Below are 23,798 nucleotides of genomic sequence, written 5' to 3'. Positions count from 1 at the left end.
TGGTGAGCCTTAACTATATATATATATATGAAAATAGTATCTGTTATTTCGGACATGTCCGAAGGCTCGTCGGCCACAAACAGTGCCCGAACTCTTACGGTGGCTCAGATAGACACAGTCACTGTGGTGTAGTGGTTATGACACTAGACTCTTGCATGGAGGATCGTGAGTTCAAAACCCACCTGAACTGTAAAATTGCCAGCACGGTAGCTCAGCGTGTTCGGTCAGAGACGTATAAAAATAATAATAAAATAATAACAAAAATAATTAATTAAAAGATAAGTACTATAAAAATAAATAATTAATAATAATAATAACTGAGTAAAAAGATCAACAACGGGCTTCGACGGATGTCATGTGGCGTCCGCTACGACGAAATAGAATGAACCATAACGAACAAAAAGAAAAAAAATGGGTAGAAAAGCAACTGGAATCACTCAACAGAGGAAAGTCCACTGGACCTGACGGAAAAACAATTCGATTCTACACAGAGTACGCGAAAGAACTTGCCCCCCTTCTAACAGCCGTGTACCGCAAGTCTCTAGAGTAACGGAAGGTTCCAAATGATTGGAAAAGAGCACAGGTAGTCCCAGTCTTCAAGAAGGGTCGTCGAGCAGATGCGCAAAACTATAGACCTATATCTCTGACGTCGATCTGTTGTAGAATTTTAGAACATGTTTTTTGCTCGAGTATCATATCGTTTTTGGAAACCCACAATCTACTCTGTAGGAATCAATGTGGATTCCGGAAACAGCTTTGTATGAGACCCAACTCGCTTTATTTGTTCATGAGACCCAGAAAATATTAGATACAGGCTCCCAGGTAGATGCTATTTTTCTTGACTTCCGGAAGGCTTTCGATACAGTTCCGCACTGTCGCCTGATAAACAAAGTAAGAGCCTACGGAATATCAGAGCAGCTGTGTGGCTGGATTGAAGAGTTTTTAGGAAACAGAACACAGCATGTTGTTATCAATGGAGAGACGTCTACAGCCGTTAAAGTAACCTCTGGCGTGCCACAGGGGAGTGTTATGGGACCATTGCTTTTCACAATATATATAAATGACCTAGTAGATGGTGTCGAAAGTTCCGTGCGGCTTTTCGCGGATGATGCTGTAGTATACAGAGAAGTTGGAGCATTAAAAAATTGTAGCGATATGCAGGAAGATCTGCAGCGGATAGGCACTTGGTGCAGGGAGTGGCAACTGACCCTTAACATAGACAAATGTAATGTATTGCGAATACATAGAAAGAAGGATCCTTTATTGTATGATTATATGATAGCGGAACAATGGTAGCAGTTACTTCTGTAAAATATCTGGGAGTATGCGTGCGGAACAATTTGAAGTGGAATAATCATATAAAAATAATTGTTGGTAAGGCGGGTACCAGGTTGAGATTCATTGGGAGAGTCCTTAGAAAATGTAGTCCATCAACAAAGGAGGTGGCTTACAAAACACTCGTTCGACCTATACTTGAGTATTACTCATCAGTGTCGGACCCGTACCAGATCGGGTTGACGGAGGAGATAAGATCCAAAGAAGAGCGGCGCGTTTCGTCACAGGGTTATTTGGTAACCGTGATAGCGTTACGGAGATGTTTAGCAAACTCGAGTGGCCGACTCTGCAAGAGAGGCGCTCTGCATCGCGGTGTAGCTTGCTCGCCAAGTTTCGAGAGGGTGCGTTTCCGGATGAGGTATCGAATAAATTGCTTCCCCCTACTTATACCTCCCGAGGAGATCACGAATGTAAAATTAGAGAGATTAGAGTAAGAGCGCGCACGGAGGCCTTCAGACAGTCGTTCTTCCCGCGAACCATACGCGACTGGAACAGGAAAGGGAGGTAATGACAGCGGCACGTAAAGTGCCCTCCGCTACACAACGTTGGGTGGCTTGCGGAGTATAAATGTAGAATGTAGATGTAGATCTGTCTTGTAAACAGGAGATCCCGGGTTCGTGTCCCGGTCGGGGCACACATTTTCAACTGTCACCGTTGACTTACATCAACGCCTGTATGCAGCTAGGGGTATTCATTACATTGTAATTTATTTGTTATTCCTTGCGTGATGGCTTCATGGTGTTGCATTTTTAAGGACGTGCAGTACAGTTACGCAGAGAAAATGTTAACACAAGGTAGGGAAAGATGAAGGGCAGAATGAAACCAGTCGAAATTTACAAAATGAAGAGCCATGAGGTCGACTCTGCTTTCTCGACAGTTAGTCTTGGCCATTCAGTGCCACTGCAGTCTCAATCTCTCGTACAAAAATCTCATGTTGGAACTGCAGACGACGCAAAGAAAACAGCCACATTAAATTCCGAATTTGACAATGAGTTTATCCATGAGGATACATCCATACCAGTGCACTCTTACAATGGCCTTAAAAATTCACAAATGATACTGAGACAAGCACCCTCCGTTATGACTACTCAAAGCAAGCAGTGAATCAAGCCCTCACAGAATTCCAGTTTGGTTTCATGCTGAATACTCTGCAAAAATGCTCCTTTCTTAGCTCATGTTCATGGAGAATCTCATTCCTGGCAAAGTGACTGGAAAAAGAGCAGACAACTCCTGTATAAACCAAAACGTGTAAAAGAACGGATGTGCAGAATTGTAGACGGATATGGCTGACGTCTGACGGAGAATCCTAGTGCATGTTCTAAAAAGAAGTGTCTCTCAGGGAATCAATACGGATTCAGGCAAAGTACTTGTGTTAAAAAGTGCTTGATTTATCCACACAAGCTATCTTGCGAACAGTAGATCCAGAATTCATCTTCTCTGACTTTTGAAAGGCTTTAACCACAATACCACATCGTCGATTAGTAGCCACATACACTCATCTTTACATAAATAACGGGTGGACGGGAATATGGAAACGCTAAATACACAAAACATTAGTAAGCTTAACACTGCGTAGAAAATATTGTAGCATTCCAAACAGTTTTCAGCCGTATTGAGGTCCCTTATGGTTTTCTCTCTAGAAAATAGAGGCAAGTCCAGGTAAGGCTGATGGAGGTTGATGTCGATCACGCACCCTTCTCTCCAAAGTTGAACACAAAGGTTGAATAACATTGAGATCTGGTGACTTCGAAGGCCAGCAGAGATGTGACAATTGATCCTCGTGCTCACAAAACCAGTCCTGGACCATACGAGTTCTGTGAACAGCGCTCTCACATCTTGGAACACAGCGTAACCATTGGGGAACAAACATTCTATCATGGGATGGACCTGAGCAGCCGAAATTGTCACATACTTCTTGGCAGTAATGCGACCTCGCACAGCAACCATGAAGCCCATGGAACACCACGATATAGCCGACCAAATCGTCACCGAAACCCCGCCATGTCTCATTCTTGGAACGTGGAACGTAAACTCAACCAGAAGTTGGAAACAGTGTACAACAAGACTCACCGGACCAGATGACATTCTTCCATTGTCCGTAGTGCAGGTGCTGTGGCTTCGGAACGATATTTTCATGTTATGGGCATTTGTATCACTGATGAGACGTTTTGCAATTTCAGCTCAACAAGCAATTCTGTCCTTATGAAGCTTCTTTCGTTTTGCTTGATGCTGACAGGCTACGCGAATACGACATTCAATTCGGCAGTGATTTTTGCTGCTTTCGTCGTTCTATTTTTCGTCACTGTCATCGTCAATGAATGTCTGTCACGATCGTTCAACAAACACTTTCGTCCGCTTTGTAACTTAATGGATGATGTTTTCCCGATTTTCCTGTATGTACGAGGGGCGTTTGAAAAGTCCATGCAAAAATAAAAACTACTTACGTGTTTGGGGTCAACCTTTTTTATTTTTCAACATAGTCTCCTTTTAGACTTATACACTTCGTCCAACGCTGTTCTAATTTGTTGATCTCTTACGAATAATAGGAATTGTCCAAGTCTGCAAAATAGCTATTAGTTGCTCCAATCACCTCCTCGTTTGAATAAAATCTTTGTCCCGCCAGCCATTTCTTCAAATTGGGGAACAAATAGTGGTCCGAGAGAGCCAAGTGTGGAGAACAGGGGGGATATGGAACCAGTTGAAAACCTATTTCCATTAATTTTGCGACCACAGCTGCTGAGGTGTGTGCTGGTGCACTGTCGTGATGGAAAAGGATTTTTTTGCGGTCCAATCACCGGCGTTTTTCTCTCAGCTCGGTTTTCAAACAGTCCAATAACGATGAATAATATGCACCTGTAATAGTTTTACCCTTTTCCAGACAGTCGATGAGGATTATCCCTTGCGAATCCCAAAAGACACTCGCCATAACCTTTCTGGCCGAAGGAACTGTCTTCGCCTTTTTTAGTGCAGATTCTTCCTTGGTAACCCATTGTTTAGATTGTTGTTTGGTCTCAGGAGTATAGTAATGTATCCATGTTCCATCTACAGTCACGAAACGACGCTTAAAGTCCTGCAGATTCTTCGTGAACATCTGCAAACCATCCTTGAACACTTCACACGATTCCGTTTTTGGTCAAGCGTGAGCAATCCCGGAACCTATCTCGCGGATAGCTTTCTCAGGTCCAAATATTTGTGCAAAATATTATGTACCCGTTCATTCGAGATGCCCACAACACTAGCAAACTCACGGACCGTAACTCTTCTGTCACCCATCACCATATCACGGATTTTATCAATGATTTCTGGAGTCGTAACCTCCACAGGGCGTCCAGAACGTTCAGCATCACTTGTGCCCATATGGCCACTACGAAAATTTTGAAACTACTTATAAACTGTTCTGTTCGAAGGTGCAGAGTCATCGTAATGTTTATCAAGCTTCTCTTTAGTCTCCTGAGGCGTTTTGCCTTTCGTAAAGAAATGTTTAATCACCACACGAAATTCTTTTTCGTCCATTTTTTTGAGAATCGCTCGACTTCCTTGATTCACACGAATGTCAAACACAAAGAAATAGACCAATATGGCTGAAGCTTGGCGTGCATTCTTTCCAAAGGTGCTACTAACTAAAAATGACCTCGATACGCGCCGATGGTCCCATCTCTCGTACTTTACACGGACTTTTCAAAGGCCCCCCGTATATGGGGGTCTCTTGGAACACCAAACAAATCGGCTACCTTGGCAATGGAAGCACCCGTCATATGAGCACTAACAATATTGTCACGTTCGAATTCACTTAGCGCCGGCCTGATGCACTCACAACTACACAGAAAACTGTTCTGGCCACGACTGACATTTACAAATATTGAGAACATTGTACAGGAGCCGTTCGTGGTCAAATACAACAGCGGAACCTGCATTTATTTTGAAGAATGTGTCTCTCGCAGTGTTTCCATATTTTTGTCCAGCCTCTCTGTGCAACTGCCACGATGAGTATTTGACTGATAGAAACCCGTACACCATAGTATTCGGTGACTCTTCATCATAAGTGAAAGTTACATGGAAAGGGCCTCACGGAAGCGATACTGTCAGCAGCATAATTAAAGTGTTCTTTCGTACACCGTAAAGTATCTTCTTTAGAAGATCGTAAAGAAACTCAGGAAGATTTGTACAAAATTTCCACTTGTTCTAGTAAACGGTAGCTCTCAGATAAAACACAAGGTAACGCCCGTAACAAAGAGAAAGAGATCGATAGTTTACGATTACGAGATTAGTGCTATACTTCTGAGACCGTCGGATCGTTAAAATAATAGTAGAGGTGAGAGCGAAGTTTTTCTCGACGACACTGATGATAAAACATTCTTGGGCTTCTTGCAGAATCAGTAAAACTTGGAGCAATTCGTCAGGAGAAATTGACCGGCGAAGATGATGACGATAATAATCGAAACCTCGAAGTTTTGCCCTAAAATGACGCGGCAAGAAGTTCGAGAACTTTTTGTACAGTACTAAAGGTGAAAAATATGCAAAATATGTATTAGGGAAGATGAATAGAAGACAACGACTTGTTGATAGGGATATGGTAAAGGACAGTGCGTTGTGAAGGCAAAGGTTAAACAAAACTCTAATGAGACCAGTTCTAAACCATTGTTCCAGCGTTTGCAGTCCTTATCATGTAGGCATGAGAGCCGATATCGAACGAATTTAAAGACGCGCTGCTAGTATCGTCAAATGTCCTTTTAGTCCACAGAACGTTTAACGGAGATGCTAGGAGAAATTAAGTGCGAATATCTCGAAGAACGGCCGGCTAGTCCTCGCAAATCTCTGTTAGGTAGATATGGTGAACCGATATTCGAGGAAAATTACGAAACCATTATGATAGTACCAATGCATATCTAACAAAGGGATTATGCCAGTACGAAAACAGACGTTAGGATGCGTACAGACACATACTGACAGTCTTTTTAGCCTCGTTCTGTACGAAGCACTTTCCGACACGCACTGTACGGTGGATTATAAAGTACGGGGTGTTCGTAAAGACTTTCCTTGATTACAGATATTAATCCTAAGAAAGTAATCGCGATACAGCTGTGCGGTTTGTTGAAAATGGTACCTTAACTCGTAACGTGTTTTATATAATATACTCCACAGGGCTATGCGGTTTTCTGCAGATGGCTACACTTCCACAGATGCTCTGTTTGTTTCACGTCAAACATCTAGGCGATACTCAGTTTCTCGGCATGTATTTGCCGACATATCTTCCGTCACAGCCTCTACAGCATCTCGTATTCGTGACCTAAGAGTTTCCATATTAGCAATCGGTGAACTGAACACTTTATCCTTAACTTAACTCTAGAAAAGGACTCAGAAGGGGCTATGCCTGGTGAACGTGGTGGCCATGATGTTGCACCTTCTCTACAGATCCATCTGTCCGGAAAAGTTTCCTCGAAGAAGTGACGAACGTATGACCTCCAGTGCGGCGGTGCACCATCTTGGTCAAAACACTTCCCAGCCTGAAGGTTTGTAACGGAGGGGCAACGTAAAGTTCCAACATGTCCACATAAATCGTTCACGTAGTGCTCAGTGAAAAGAAAAAAAACGGTCCAATAAGTGCGTTCTCCACTAGGCCACACCAACAATTCCCTTTCCGGTTGTCCCTTGTCTGCTGTAGCACGTGGGTTCTCCGACCCCCAGATCGGGACATTTTGCCTGTTGACTTCCCCGGAGACGTGAAAAGCCGCTTCTTCGAAAAACAAACTTATTAAGTAAGTCATTGTCTACAACGATTCGCTCCAGCACATTCCTTGCAAACTCAGCATGTCTGAGCCTATCATCTGGCTAAAAGGCTTGCAAGAGTTGCACTTTGTATGCTTGGAAACGCAGCCATTTGTGTAAAATCTTCAACGCGATTCTCTGGGGTATGTCAGTTTCTCTGGAAAGGCGACGCGTCGATTTCGGCAGATTGCAATGAAAAGCTATAAGGACCGTATCAACAGTGTCGTCACTCGCTGCAGGTGTACCAGTCTATAAATAGGTTAAACTATTTATACCGTCGTGACTACGAAGGCTTTCCCGGCGTAATAATTGATAATATTCTTCTCGGGTATGCAGCCGGATCATAACGTCTTCATGACACAATATTTCCGCGGTCCAACTGGCCGCCATCTTCAGGTGAGAGTGCTGGTGCACGATCTCGCCGGAACTGACTTCCGGCGAGATCGTGCACCAGCACTCTCACCTGAAGATGGCGGCCAGTTGGACCGCGGAAATATTGTGTCATGAAGACGTTATGATCCGGCTGCATACCCGAGAAGAATATTATTATTATTTATACCGTCCTTTGATGGTCTTCACGTCTGGCAGATCTCGACCTTAGGAACTGCGGAACTGTTGCTGAACTGTCATAAGTGACAGTATTCAGTGAACTCACAAGATATCTCACTCTCATGTGTATAGACGCCATTGGGACAGCAGCACTCCTAAATTACGCTACCTGTAACAAGAGAGAGACGAAAGAAGTCAGATACTGTCAGAGAACGTGTATAAGTGTAACAATAACAAACATTATGAGTTACAGTACCGTTTGAAACAAACCACACGTACCCGTATCTATCATAATTCGTTAGAAATAACTTCACGTAATCAGAGAAAGAGCCGGCCGCTGGTGGCCTAGCGGTTCTATGCCTTTTAGTCTGGAACCACGCGACCGCTACGGTCGCAGGTTCGAATCCTGCCTCGGGCATGGATGTGTGTCATGTCCTTAGGTTAGTTAGGCTTAAGTAGTTCTAAGTTCTAGGGGACTAATGACTTGAGATGATAAGTCTCATAGTGCTCAGAGCCCAATCAGGGAAAGACTTTATGCTCACCTTGTGTAAACGTAAATATAGATCGTCAGTTGTCCACACGACGCCAGGCGCACCTAACTCCCGTCCATCAATTCTTGACTGCATCGTAATCGGACCCAGTTTCCATTCCCAGCAGTCAGACGTGCAACCGCGCAGCTATGGAGCGGACCTGCTCCAGCTCTCTATTAATATACGACGAGGTAATGAGCGAATGTTGCTGTAGCCCTCAACTGGTTACTATGCCGGAGGTGAAATAGGACCGCAACTTTACCTTCAATGAAATAAATGTTTGGAGCACCGTCATAAGTTGCGTTGGGAAGACTCCTTTATTCATTGATAATGACTAGCTTATTACTTGAAAAAAGATTCATAGTACATGCTATAACAGTAGTACCAGTACAGCACTGGTGTGACAATAGTTTATGTTGCAGCATGATGCAAAGAAGGTTACACATCATCGTCGTCAATGACTGCATACAGTTTTATGCATGCGCGGGAGAACCACAGCAAACAATGCCAGTGCTAATGCAAATACTTGAGCATACAGCAGACAAGCTACAATAAACAGTGCAACTTGGAGACCATATGCAGCCATTCATGGATTTCGTGTTCCCAAACAGCGGCGGAATTTTGATGGATGACAATGCACCATTTCACCGGGTAACAAATGTTCGCGATTGTTTTGAAGAACATTCTGCACAATTGGAGTGAATGACATGAATCCTATCGAACATATGAGACACAAGCAAGAGGTCAGTTCGTGCACGCAATCCTTTACCGGCAACACCTTCGCAATCCAGAGGCAGCATGACAAAGAAATAGTATCGGCAGCAATTGAGAGATTTATACCAAATAAATTAACAAACGACGGAGCTGATCCTCCTTGGTACGAAAAACGGGTTACAACGCTGTTGCAGAAACTACTAAAGAAACATGCCAAATTTAAACGGACGCAAAAACCCCAAGATTGGCGGCCTTTTACAGAAGCTCGAAATTTAGCTCTGACTTTAATACGAGATGCTTATAACAGTTTCCACAACGAAACCTGGTAGAAAATCCAAAGAGATTCTGGTCGTATGTGAAGTATGTTAGCGGCAAGAAACAATCAGTGCCTCTTCTGCACGATAGCAATGGAGATACTCTCGAAAACAGTGCTGCCAAAGCAGAGTTACTAAACACAGCCTTCCGAAATGCCTTCACAAAAGAAGACGAAGTAAATATTCCAGAATTCGAATCGGAAACAGCTGCCAACATGAGTAATGTAGACGTAATATCGTCGGAGTAGTGAAGCAACTTAAATCACTTACTAAAAACAAGTATTTAGGTCCAGATTGTATACCAATTACATTCCTTTCGGAGTATGCTGATGCATTAGCTCTATACTTAACAATCATATACAACCGTTCACTCGACGAAAGATCCGTACCCAAAGACTGGAAAGTTGCACAGGTCACACCACTATTCAAGAAAGGTAGTAGGAGCAATCCATTAAATTACAGGCCCATATCGTTAACGTCGATATGCAGTAGGATTCTGGAACATAAATTGTGTTCAAACATTATGAATTACCTCGAAGAAAACGGCCTATTGACACGCAGTCAACATGGGTTTAGAAAATATCTTTCCTGTGAAACACAACTAGCTCTTTATTCACATGAAGTGTTGAGTGCTATTGACAAGGGATTTCAGATCGATTCCGTATTTCTGGACTTCCGGAAGGCTTTTGACACTGTACCACACAAGCGGCTTCAAGTGAAATTTTGTGCTCATGAAATATCGTCTCAGTTATGTGACTGCATTTGTGATTTCCTGAAAGAGAGGTCACAGTTTGTAGTAATTGACGGAAAGTCATCGAGTAAAACAGAAGTGATTTCTAGCGTTCCCCAAGGCAGTCTTATAGGCCCTTTGCTGTTCCTTATCTATATAAACGATTTGGGAGACAGTCTGATCAGTCGCCTTAGGTTGTTTGCAGATGATGCTGTCGTTTATCGACTAATAAAGTCATCAGAAGATCAAAACAAATTGCAAAAACATTTAGAAAAAATATCTGAATGATGCAAAACTTGGCAGTTGACCCTAAACAGTGAAAAGTGTGAGGTCATCCACATAAGTGCTAATAGGAAACCGTTGAACTTCGGTTACATGATAGATCAGTCTAATCTAAAAGCCAAAAATTCAACTAAATACCTAGGTATTAAAATTACGAACAACTTCTATTGGAAGGTACACATAGAAACGTTGTGGCAAAGGCTAACCAAAGACTGCGTTTTATTGGCAGGACACTTAGAAAATGTAACAGATCTACTAAAGAGACTGTCTGCACTACGCTTGTCCGTCCTGTTTTAGAATAGTATTGCGCGGTGTGGGATCCTTACCAGATAGGACTGACGGAGTACATCGAAAAATTTCAAATAAGGGTAGCATGTTTTGTACCATCGCGAAATATGGGAAAGAGTGTCACTGAAATGATACAGGATTTGGGCTGGACGTCATTAAAAGAAAGACGTTTTTCGTTGCGAAGGAATCTTCTCACGAAATTCCAATGACCAACTTTCTCCTCCGAATACGAAAATATTTTGTTGACATCGACCTACATAGGGAGAAACTATCACCACGATAAAATAAGGGAAATCAGAGCTCGTACGGTAAGATATAGGTGCTCATTCTTTCCGCATGCTGTACGAGATCGGAATAATGGAAAGCTGTGAAGGTGGTTCGACGAATACTTTGCCAGGCACTTAAATGTGTTTTGCAGAGTATCCATGTTGATGTAGATGAATATTTCTGCAGGGGACATCCAACGACTTGCTAAGTCCACGACATGTAGACTTCCTGCACTACGGCGGGTAAAAGGAGGCCCGCACGGTATTAGGGGGTATCTCATGATATCTGTCACCTCGGTGTATATGCATAAAATTTTATTTGCACGAATTTCCGGGCAGGCGTGACAGCAGCCCGCTTTGTAAATCTCTTTATTGGGTTGCCTACCTACAGCCTCTACATAATTCGATGCGATAGTATGGAGCGGCGCGTAGCAGAGTGTGGACAGTCTAATCTGAAAACGACTCAACCTAAAGTTGCAGCCTGTAATTACAAGAATTCTGCACACCATTAACAGGCTTCCCCTTATCAGTGGGACATTGATACATAGCAATAACATGCAGCTAGTTCTCACGGTTTCTCTGATAACCTATCGTGGGACACGTACGTCCAATGGTGGTGAAATGGTTGAGTCTTAAAATTAAGAGCAAGGCTGCGTGTTCCATTTCAGAGCACACATTCCAACAGTCTCTCGTTCAATCTTTGGAACAGATTATGGCTCGTGTCTCAAAGTATGTTAATGATTATTTGTTCAGTGCCCTATTGTATTCCCTCTGCGTCCGTAGCTCAGTGCTTAATGTGTCTGGCTGCTGTGCGGTGGATCCACATTGTCAAATATGTTTCGCTGGTGGAAAGACTTGACCCGGCTGCACTCCTCCTTGTGATGCAGTTGAGGAGCTACGTGAGGTAGGGGTAGCTGCTCCAAGGTCCCGAAAGCGACAATGGACAGGAGGGCAGTGTGCTGACCCCATGCCCTTCCATACCACTTCCAAATGACGCCACTGGCAAGCGATGACACGGCGGTCGGTCGTGTGCGATTGTTACATCTCGGTCAGACTGCGGAGCTTTGCATTTGCTTTTTGCCCATACTTTATTTCAGTTACTATTGTAAGTCATGTTTGGTATATTTTGCTTTTAAGATCCTTACAGAGGTAACGTCGGTTTTTTTAACTTAGATATTACTTACTGGCATTGCTAAAGACGTTGATTAACCTCAACCAACACCCAATCGAACAATTCATTACGCAGCATAGTGTGTCAAGGGTTTCATTTCTGCACTATCTGCAGTTCGTAGGAATGAATCCGTAATTCAAACTTTACGTGATAGTGAATAAGATCGTTTAGCATTTTTTGGAACTTCTTTGATCCATCTGGTAACTCGACAAATATTGTTGAGTGGCGCAATGTCAACTCAAACAACACCCACTTTCTCCAGAGCAAGCGTACCTGAATGCTAGCCGCGGAAATTCTTCACTAGTCTTAAGTCATTTTTTCGAATATGATAAGTTCTAATCACGTAGGACGATGGACCACTATCATAATAATCATTCCCAAGAGGCTCACATCTTAATCGTATTTAACGGTTGCATAGAGAGTGTACGTCCTCATCAGTGAGTAGCTTAGTTATTGCCAAATGGGAAAACCTCATGGGTCTTTTTGCAGGTTTTGGGTCCAGTCAAGTTATAAGTCAGCTGTTCCATACTTTTATTATTTCATTGACATCTGATGGCAGATTTCCTTAACATCATACCACAGCTTATTCCAACAGCTACATCATAAATTTTATAAATAAATATTTTTCACTTTACTGCGTAACTGAGTGATTCAGAGGACACATACATAACGGAAAGGAACGACACTGACTGAAATACTAATTAATGAAAACAAAAACTAGTATTTAATGATAGTAACTGGATAAGTAAGATGAACGTCACAAAAAATTATACAGACTAGTTACAAAATTAAATTACAATATAACTCTCTGTAGTGCAGGCGTAGAACACAATACGTTATAGAACAAGTTAAAGTATCGAAGTAAGAAGAAATACACTGAGGTGACAAAAGTTACGGGATGTTTATAAATATTGTGTTGTATCTCTTTTTGCCCGGTGTAGTGCCGCAACTCGACGTGGCATGCCCTCAACAAGAAATATTAAACCATGCTGCCTCTATAGCACACACTTGCGAAAGTTTTGTCGCTGTAGGAGTTTGTGCAGGGATGAGCCTCTCGATTATGTCAAATAATTGTTCGATAGGATTCATGTAGGGGGATATGGGTGGCCAAATCATTCGCCCAAACTGTCCAAAGAGTTCTTCAAACCGATCTCGAACAATTGTAGTCCACTGAGATGACATGGTTGTTCGGGAACATGAAGTCCATGAATGGCAGCAAATGGTCTCCAGGTAACAGAACATAAACATTTCCAGTCAAGGGTTGGTTCTGTTGGACAAGAGGACCCAGTCCATTCCACGTATACATGCCCACACCATTATAGAACCACCACCAGATTACACAGTACCTTGTTGAGTCCATGACTTCATGGGATCTGCACCTCACTCGAACCCTATGTCAGCTCTTGCCACCTGAAATCTGGGTTCTTCTGACCAGGCCACGGTTTTCCGGTCTATGATCTAACCGATATGGTCACGAGCCCAGGAGATGCGCTGCAGGTGGTGAAGTAGTTGTTGTTGTTGTGGCCTTCAGTCCTGAGACTGGTTTGATGCAGCTCTCCCTGCTACTCTATCCTGTGCAAGCTTCTTCATCTCCCAGTACCTACTGCAACCTACATCCTTCTGAATCTGCTTAGTGTATTCATCTCTTGGTCTCCCTCTACGATTTTTTCCCTCCACGCTGCCCTCCAATGCTAAATTTGTGATCCCTTGATGCCTCAGAACATGTCCTACCAACCGATCCCTTCTTCTGGTCAAGTTGTGCCACAAACTTATCTTCTCCCCAATACTATTCAATACTTCATAATTAGTTATGTGATCTACCCATCTAATCTTCAGCATTCTTCTGTAGCACCACATTTCGAAAGCTTCTATTCTCTTCTTGTCCAAACTATTTATCATCCATGTTTCACTTCCATACATGGCTACACTCCATACAAATACTTTCAGAAATGACTTCCTGACACTTAAATCTATACTCGATGTTAACAAATTTCTATTCTTCAGAAACTCTTTCCTTGCCATTGCCAGTCTACATTTTATATCCTCTCTACTTCGACCATCATCAGTTATTTTGCTCCCCAAATAGCAAAACTCCTTTACTACTTTAAGTGTCTCATTTCCTAACCTAATTCCCTCAGCATCACCCGACTTAATTCGACTACATTCCATTATCCTCGTTTTGTTTTTGTTGATGTTCATCTTATATCCTCCTTTCAAGACACTGTCCATTCCATTCAACTGCTCTTCCAAGTCCTTTGCTGTCTCTGACAGAATTACAATGTCATCAGCGAACCTCAAAGTTTTTATTTCTTCTCCATGGATTTTAATACACACTCCAAATTTTTCTTTTGTTTCCTTTACTGTTTGCTCAATATACAGATTGAATAACATCGGGGAGAGGCTACAACCCTGTCTTACTCCCTTCCCAACCACTGCTTCCCTTTCATGTCCCTCGACTCTTATAACTGCCATCTGGTTTCTATACAAATTGTAAATAGCCTTTCACTCACTGTATTTTACCCCTGCCACCTTTAGAATGTGAAAGAGAGTATTCCTGTCAACATTGTCAAAAGCTTTCTTTAAGTCTACAAATGCTAGAAACGTAGGTTTGCTTTTCCTTACTCTTTCTTCTAAGGTAAGTCGTAAGGTCAATATTGCCTCACGTCTTCCAGTGTTTCTACGGAATCCAAACTGATCTTCCACGAGATCGGCTTCTACTAGTTTTTCCATTCGTCTGTAAAGTTGTCGTGTTAGTATTTTGCAGCTGTGGCTTATTAAACTGATTGTTCGGTAATTTTCACATCTGTCAACACCTGCTTTCTTTGAGTTATTGTATTCTTCTTGAAGTCTGAGGGTATTTCGCCTGTTTCATACATCTTGCTCACCAGATGGTAGAGTTTTGTCAGGACTGGCTCTGCCAAGGCCGTCAGTAGTTCCAATGGAACGCAATAGCACTCATACAGGTCGTCTGCTGCCATAGCCCGCCAACGTTACATGTCGCCACACTTTCCTAACGGATGCGTTCGTCGTACGTCTCACATTGATTCCTTCGTTTAATTTAACGCAGTGTAGCTTGTCTTTTATCACTGACAACTCTACGGAGACGCCGTTCTGTCGGTCGTTAAGTGAAGACTGTCGGCCACAGCGTTGTCGGTGATGTGGTATAATGCCTGAAATTTGATATTCTCGGCACACTCACGACCCTGTGGATCTCTGAACTGTGATTTCCGTGACGATTTCCGAAATGTTACGTGTCTAGCTTCATCTACCATATCGCGTTCAAAATCTGTTAATTTCAGTCGTGCGAATATAATCAAGTTGGAACATCAATCACCCGGGTACAAATGATTGTGTATGCGACACTATCGCCATCTGTATGTATACATATCGCTATCCCATAACTCTTACCACCTCGTTGTAGACTACATCCCTCTATCAGAGACAACTAAAGGTTGAAATTTTTTTATAGATTACAAAGTAAACTCCTAAGAACTCTTACATACAAAAGAAAGCGTGCGAAGCTGAAGAGCTCCACATGTGCTAGCCAGACGCACAAACCACCAAAACATTTTCGTTCAGGGAAGAGAACACGATCTGTTTGTACAGGATTTTTTAGGGTGCTTTGCCCTATTAAAGTATTCACAACTGCAGGACGCTTTTGTTTCATTACCCCAGTCCCCGCAATGTTCAACTGGTAATTCCTTTCTCCAAACATCTCGTAATCAGGTCTCCATCTATATCACGTCTCTGTTTTCCTCCCCCCACCACAGCCACCTGCTTACCGAGGCCTATAAGTCGATCCGCAGGCAGACAACGGCAGCAATACACAGCAAGCTTCATCACCGAGGCGTTCGGCGTGACATCAGGATCATTGGCTTGCATTTATTTTCAAACTGTATTGTATTTGTGTAACCTGAGCTTCTCCTGGCGGTTGAATTTTCGACAACTGCCGATATTTCGGCGGATGCACACTCCGCCATTTTCAAGGCTTGACTGCAACGACCAGACGAAGTGCAGAAAACACGAGAGCTCGGTTCTGCGAGTCTAACAGAAAAGATAACACACACCTAAACAAAAGCCACGAAAGATGAACGAAGTCAGAGCTATCGATAGTAAGAAACTATGGACTGGTAGTTGAGGAAACGTTAACTCTGTCCCTATGTTTTTTAACAAGTGAAAGAGCAGGATTCCAACCTTGTGAATAGGGATGGAATCTTTTGTTTAAACTCGGCCTGGAATCCTGCTCTTTCACTTGTTAAAAAACATAGGGACAGAGTTAACGTTTCCTCAACTACCAGTCCATAGTTTCTTACTATCGATAGCTCTGACTTCGTTCATCTTTCGTGGCTTTTGTTTAGGTGTGTGTTATCTTTTCTGTTAGACTCGCAGAACCGAGCTCTCGTGTTTTCTGCACTTCGTCTGGTCGTTGCAGTCAAGCCTTGAAAATGGCGGAGTGTGCATCCGCCGAAATATCGGAAGTTGTCGAAAATTCAACCTGGCTGAATGCCCGTAAGTACTTTGTATTGTATTTATTTTGAACTTTGTCACGAATTGGTCGTAAAATGTTCCACCACCGTCATGATTTGCGTACATTCTTCTAATCGGAAAACTGCTTCTCAGTGCTATTTTTTACTACACAAAATCTCTACGTGCAGCCACCAGAGTAATAGAAGTTAAGGAAAATACCCATTTTAATGGAAGTAGTAGAGGGAGTTCAGTCTCTAACCGCGAAGGGGACAGTCTGTCAACTGTACAATCTGTCAACATGGCACGGTCAAAAATTTCTAGCTTCTAACTAAGACACGTAATCACTTACAGCAAGAGGACTGTTAGTATGTGAAAATGGGCGCCGAACATGTCTACATCACAGGAGCGTCATTCGAGGATTCTACCACTAACGTAAGACATATGCTTATAGATTATGGCTCGTAGTTACCCAGAGGACAATGCAACGGAACCGCCCACTGCCTTTTCTGGGGGCATTTGGGTGAGTTAGGTCGAGCCAGACAGTAGGTAACAGTTGCTAAACGTTCAGCATGGTCTTTAGACGTCAGTCATGAGCAACAAAGACAAACCTCGCGGAACGTATGATGCTCAGAGAATATGGACAATGGAACACCTGGAATGGAATGTAGATCAATTTTGTTGAGCTCGATTCGTTAACGAGTGTTAATCTAGATCTGCATCTATACCCGCACGCCACCTTGCTACGTGTGGAAGGGGCTACTTTGTGTACCTCTGTTCACTTCCCTGTTATCTTGTTTTAGTCGCGAATGGTTCGCGGGTAAAGGGACTGCTGATAAGCGTCAATGTGTGCTCGAACCTCTCTAATTTTACCTTCATGGCCTTTTCGCGTGATATCCACATGAGTCGCAATATAAATGTTGTCGTTTCTAGAAAACACCATCTCTGAAATTTAAACAGTTAACGACACCTTTCTTTCACCGTCTGCCACTGGTGTTGACTGAGAATGTCTGTGATACTGACTGAATAAAACTGTAACATTCATTGCAATGTAGGCAAGTAAGCACCGACAAGAGGGTCAAAACTAAGTAAATAAGAGAATCGTTGTGTGTAACGTTCAAAATAAGGAAATTGTCCCAAATGCTACCAAAAGAATGTACGTTTTTCCTGCATCTGTTGTGTGGCTACAGATATTCTCTGACTTTCATGTGGAATGTACAATCTGTTACAGTGTTCTTCATCTATCCGCTGTCAAAACACATTTTAGAAGATCTTGTGTAATCTTCCTAAATAACATTATTCTTTATCTTACTCTACTGCTCAAAATTTGATATTTGCCGAGTAGCTTCTCTTCTCCTCTGTTCTCTTCATTACTCTCGGCAAATTGCATCTAACTTCAGAAATGCCGAAGACGTTGGGGGAAAGTACATGATTAAGAGAAATATTCATAATTGTGATAATTAGAGCCTCTGGTTTTAAGTATTGCGTGGGAACTTGCACAGAAACAAGAATTCAGTGTTAAGTGTCGAATGACACGAAAGAGGAGAACCAACTGAGAAGACAGTGACACAGGACAGTTGTCTATCCCTGATGTCGTCAAATCTATAAATTGAGCAAGCAGTAAAGGCAACCAAGGAGATATTTCGAAAGGGTTGTGAAGTTCAAGAAGAAAGAAATCTTGGAGTTTTAGCGTGTGTGAAATCTTACGGGACATAACTGCTAAGGTCATCAGTCCCAAAGCTTGCTCACTACTTAACCTAAATTATCCTAAGGACAAACACACACACCCACGCCCGAGGGAGGACTCGAACCTCATCCGGGATCAGCCGAACATGACTGCAGCGCCCTAAACCGCTCGGCTAATTCCGCGCGGCAGGAGTTTTAGCGTTGGTACTGCAATTGTGTCATGTACCGCAAAGGACTTGGAAGGTCAGTTGGACGGAATAGACAGTGTCTTGGAAACAGGTTATGAGATAAATATCGACAAAAATAAAACAAGAGCAATGGCCGTATTCGGATTCGATGCTGAGGGAATTAGATTAGGAATTGCGATACTGAAAGTAGTAGATGAGTTCTGCTATGTGGGCAGTGAAAGAACTGCTGATGGCCGAAGCAGAGAGGATGTAAAATTTAGACTGGAAATGGCAAGGAAAGCGTTTCTGAAAAACCAAAATTTGCGGGAATCTAACTTAAATTTAAGTGTTAGAAAGTATTTTCTGAAAGTAATTGCCTGATTCGTAAACTAGAAAGGAAAGGAAACTTTGGGGATAAACAGTCGAGAAAAGAAGAGAATAGTAGATCAAATAACTAACAAAGAGGAATTGAATCGAACTGAAAATAAAGAAATGTACGGCACAATATGACAAAAAGAAAGGATCATATGGGACACACGCTGTGGCATGAAGGAATCGCCAGTTGGGTAATGGAGAGTAGCACCTGCAGTAAAAACAGTTGCGGTCGACTAAGGTTTGACTACAGTAAGCAGGTACAAATGGATACTAGTAGTTATGCAGAGATGAACAGAGTTGCACAAAGTGGACTAGCGTGGAGAGTTACGCTAAAACAACAAAACTAGTGCGTGTTTAAAAAATAATGTCATATATTCCTACAGAAGGTTGTATTGGCCAAAACGAGAAGAAAATTTCCTATAATTGTCTGGAAACCAATACCTGTTGAGACATGGGCCAATGTGTCTCTCCTCTTCCGATCTGTTAGGTAGTAGCAGACGCAATAGGCAGAGCTGCATGTGTTACGATGCATCTTGAGATATCCTTCAATCCTTCGCAGTAAATCACGCACTCTTTCAAATACACCGGGCTTCATTCCGAATGCGTCACATGCGCTGATCACATGCTCCTGTAACGTATGGACAGTGTTGATGAGTTTGGCATCCAAAAATGTCATAAGGGTTACCGTGGGCAGAAATTCCGATGAGGAGCTGGTTCAGTTCCCGTAGAAGGGCGAGGCCATGCTATCGAACGTCTTCGACTATTTCATCGCTCATGAATAGTTGCGGAGAGGCACAGTCGCATACTCCATAGAAAACGCGATGGTGCTTGGCCATACATAAACCACAGTCTTTGTCCCTCTGCAAGGGTAACATTCTCCAAAAGCGCCGGTAATCGCACACAAATCATCACCACCAACATACCTATTAATGTGTTTGGTAAACTGTATGGCTTTACAAGTCTGCCGCCGACAATTCCTGACCATACATTGCTACTGAAGCGATCCTGATACCTCCCTTCCATGGCTTCTGGAGGATTTTCATCTGCCCACGGGTGCTTTTGAGGTAATTTACTGTGCCATCTCTTGTGACGGCCTACACCCCTAGTACTATCCGTTACTCGGCACATGGAAAACGGCGTATATCTGAACAGGTACTGGTTTCCGGATATACACTCTTTTTTAGAAAAAAAAACAGAGCTCCTTGAACGACTAGAGGTAGGACATTCATATTGACAGGACATGCACATTAGTATGTTGTGCAGAAATGATTAGTATTTGAAGGACGTCGGCCCGCGGATTCGAGACGCATTACTCCCTAGCGGTAAAATGTGCCTGAGGTCTCGCTGTCGCTGTAAACCGAAGGTAATGGATCAGTGTGTTTTGAGCAGACGTGCAGGGTGCCTCGCAGATGTATGCGCGAACCATCAGTCAAATCAGTGAGTTTGAAGGAGGATGCAATATTGGCATGAGAGAATGTGATGCGTCCATCCGGGAAATTACTGCTCGTGTTGTGGAACGAAGTGCAACGGGTGTGTCGAGGATGGTTTATTAAAGGCTGAACAACACGACAAGATGGGTCAGGTCGCACGACCCAGACCATCACCCGAGAAGAACACCTCATCCGAATGGCGCTGAAGGGCAGATCTGCGTTCTTCTCGGTTCTGGCGCAACAGTGGACCAGTGTATAACCTCGTATCTCGTCCACTTCTCCGCCTACCTTTGACGAATGTGCAGAAACATGGTAGACGGCACTGGGGACAGCAATGCCAACAGACAGTGCTTTTCGGGGGAATATAGGTTCTGTTTGTTTGAAAATGATGGCCGGATTTTGGTTCGCCGCAGACAGGGGGAACGGCGTCGCAGTGAATGCATTCGCACAAGACATAGAGCGCCAACTCAAAGCATTAAGGTGCTACTGGGTACAACCACAAATCACAGTTGGTGCCTGTCCATGGCACTGTGACCAGTGTGACCTATGTGAATGCAAAAATCGAAAATGTGCGGGATATGGTGAGCAGATGAGGAGAGTTGTCGCCAATGGAAAATGTATGGGATATGGTGAATCGACGGTTGTAGTGGTGTGACCCGATTACAACCACAACAGATGAGCTTTTGAACCAGGTGAATGCAGCATGGATGGCTGTACTACAAGATGCCATTCGCGCCTTATGTTACTGAAATGCTAATCATTTCAACAGAACTTACTAATGTACACTACAGGCCATTAAAATTGCTACACCAAGAAAAAATGCAGATGAGAAACGGGTATTCATTGGACAAATATATTATACTAGAACTGACATGTGATTACATTTTCACGCAATTTGGGTGCATAGACCCTGAGAAATCAGTACTCATGACAACCACCTCTGGCCTTAATAACGGCCTTGATACGCCTGGGCATTGAGTCAAACAAGCTTGGGTGGCATGTACAGGTAGAGCTGCCCATGCAGCTTCAACACGATACCACAGTTCATCAAGAGTAGTGACTGGCGTATTGTGACGAGCCAGTTGCTCGGCCACCATTGACCAGACGTTTCCAGTTGGTGAGAGACCTGGAGAATGTGATGGCCAGGGCAGAAAGGCCCGTACAGGACCTGCAACATGCGGTCGTGCATTATGCTGCTGAAATGTAGGGTTTCCCAGGGATCGAATGAAGGGTAGAGCCACGGGCCGTATCACATCTGAAATGTAACGTCCACTGTTCAAAGTGCCGTCAATGCGAGCAAGAGGTGACCGAGATGTGTAACCAATGGCACTCTGTACCATCACGCCGGGGGATACGCCAGTATGGCGATGACGAACACACGCTTCCACGTGCGTTCACCGCGATGTCGCCAAAGACGGATGCGACCATTATGATGCTGTAAACAGAACCTGGATTCATCCAGGTTCGTCGTTGAGTACACCATCTGTCTGTTCAAAATGGTTCAAATGGCTCTGAGCACTATGGGACTTAACATCTGTGGTCATCAGTCCCATAGAACTTAGAACTACTTAAACCTAGCTAACCTAAGGACATCAAACACATCCATGCCCGAGGCAGGATTCGAACCTGCGACCGTAGCGGTCACGCGGTTCCAGACTGAAGCGCCTAGAACCCCACGGCCACACCGGCCGGCGCTCCTGTCCGTGATGCAGCGTCAAGGGTAACCGCAGGCATGGTCTCCGAGCTAATAGTCCGTTCTGCTGCAAACGTCGTCGAACTGCTCGTGCAGATGGTTGTTGTCTTGCAAACGTCCCCATCTGTTGACTCAGGGATCGAGACGTGGCTGCACGATCCGTTACAGCCATGCGGATAAGATGCCTGTCATCTCGACTGCTAGTGATACGAGGCCGTTGGGATCTAGCACGGCGTTCCGTATTACCCTCCGGAACCCACCGATTCCATATTCTGCTAACAGTCATTGGATCTCGACTAACGCGAGCAGCAATGTCGCGATACCATTAACCACAATCGCGTTAGGCTACAATTCGACCTTTATCAAAGTCGGAAACGTGATGGTACGTATTTCTCCTCCTTACACGAGGAATCACAACAACGTTTCACCAGGCAACGCCGGTCAACTGCTGTTTGTGTATGAGAAATCGGATGGAAACTTTCCTTATGTCAGCACGTTGTACGTGTCGCCACCGGCGCCGACCTTGTGTGGATGCTCTGAGAAGCTAATCATTTGCATATCACAGCATCTTCTTCCTGTCGGTTAAATTTCGCGCCTGTAGCACGTCATCTTCGTGGTGTAGCAATTTTGATGGCCAGTGGTGTACTTATCATTTGAATATGAACGTCCTATCTGTATTCGTTCAAGTTGTTGTTCTTTTATTGTGACTGCATATACCTAGTTACTTCGCATTAACCAGTACTACCTCCTGTAGGAGTATGCGACACATTTTTTAAGCTCCCTGTATAGAGCTGTGCGCCATGCAGTAGCGGCCGGTGTGGTGTTGCAGGTGTTCCTGTGGGGCCCGCTGTCGCTGTCGCCGCTGGGCTCTGCTGGGTCTCCCGTCCTCTCCGGCCAGCCGCCGCTGTTCCCCGGGTCTGCGCCTCGCGCCGGTGACTCCGAGGCGGACAAAGCCAGCAAGTTCGCTCTGCGCATGCTCGAGCGGTACGCGCGCTCTCACGCGCTGCGCCTCGACCTGACGCCGCGGGATGACACCGACCGTGAGTGTCCATTCTGTGGCTGCGCCTGTCTGCACACGCACCGCTGCGCGCACGTGTGCGGCGCCGTGGCCTCGCATCCTCATCAGCCTCGCCCATTCTCTCCACTCGCTGGGCTACGAACAAAACCCCGTCACCGACCCAGCTTTCACGATGCCGTCAACCGCCGAGATCTGATCAGCTGGGCTCGAGCCCAGCATTTAAACTATCTTCGAAATTCACAAAACCGTGGGCCACACACGTGCGATCCATCTCTGATAGGAAAGGGCGGACACGATTTATTCTCCTCCCCCCCCCCCCCCCCCCCCCCAACCTCCCGCCTCCACTGCAGATACCCCTTAGCCCGGTATTACACTATCAAATTTCTTTTTCAAAGATTTGATCAAAGATGTGATCAAATATTCCGTCAAACATATTTGACAAAGATCTTTGACGTAGCGCTGGAAGGGGTATTACACTGCCATCATATTTTTCGTCAAAGTTCAAGATGGCTGACAATAACAACTTGTTATTAACCATAGCAGTTGCATGTACCACAATTGCACTGTGTGCACATGCGGAAGAGAAGCGGGGAAAAAAAAGTAAACATACCTGGGTTTTACGACGACACGATTAAAGCATTCAACAAAACTTGTTACGTGAGCTTAAAGTGGAGGACGTCAAGTCGTACATCAATTACTTAAGGATGGATGAGCATACATTTCTGTATGTGCTCAATGAAGTGTATCCTCATATCACAAAGCACAATATTCACTTAAGAACTGCTACATCTGCAGAAGACAGGCTCACTGTAATACTCCCATTCTTTGCTACAGGAGAGGGTTACGTTAGGTTAGGTCTGGTTAGGTTAGGTCAGGTCGGGTCCCCAATCTTCTTAATCTATTTTTGTATTCACCGTGCCTCACGTTGTAAAGCGCCTCATCAGCTTCATACATCTCTATTAACTTTAAAGTTGTCGGCACACACCAATTGTATTTACCGACAATGTTTATTAAAACACT

The 23,798-nt window shown here is 43.9% G+C and overlaps 1 protein-coding gene across 1 annotated transcript in view; it reads left to right on the top strand.

Moving 5' to 3' along the window:
• Positions 1 to 23,798, top strand: part of LOC126355054 (uncharacterized) — an 86,715-nt gene that overhangs the window by 4,912 nt on the left and 58,005 nt on the right. The window contains exon 2 of the mRNA XM_050005211.1: positions 22,590 to 22,800. Coding sequence (XP_049861168.1) covers positions 22,590 to 22,800 — 211 coding nt within the window. The remainder of the gene's footprint in view (positions 1 to 22,589; positions 22,801 to 23,798) is intronic.

This window comes from Schistocerca gregaria, chromosome 3 (genome assembly GCF_023897955.1).
Source record: "Schistocerca gregaria isolate iqSchGreg1 chromosome 3, iqSchGreg1.2, whole genome shotgun sequence".
Lineage (NCBI taxonomy): Eukaryota > Metazoa > Arthropoda > Insecta > Orthoptera > Acrididae > Schistocerca > Schistocerca gregaria.
The sequence above is the reverse complement of the archived record's forward strand: the minus strand, read 5'-3'. Positions and strand labels throughout refer to the sequence as shown.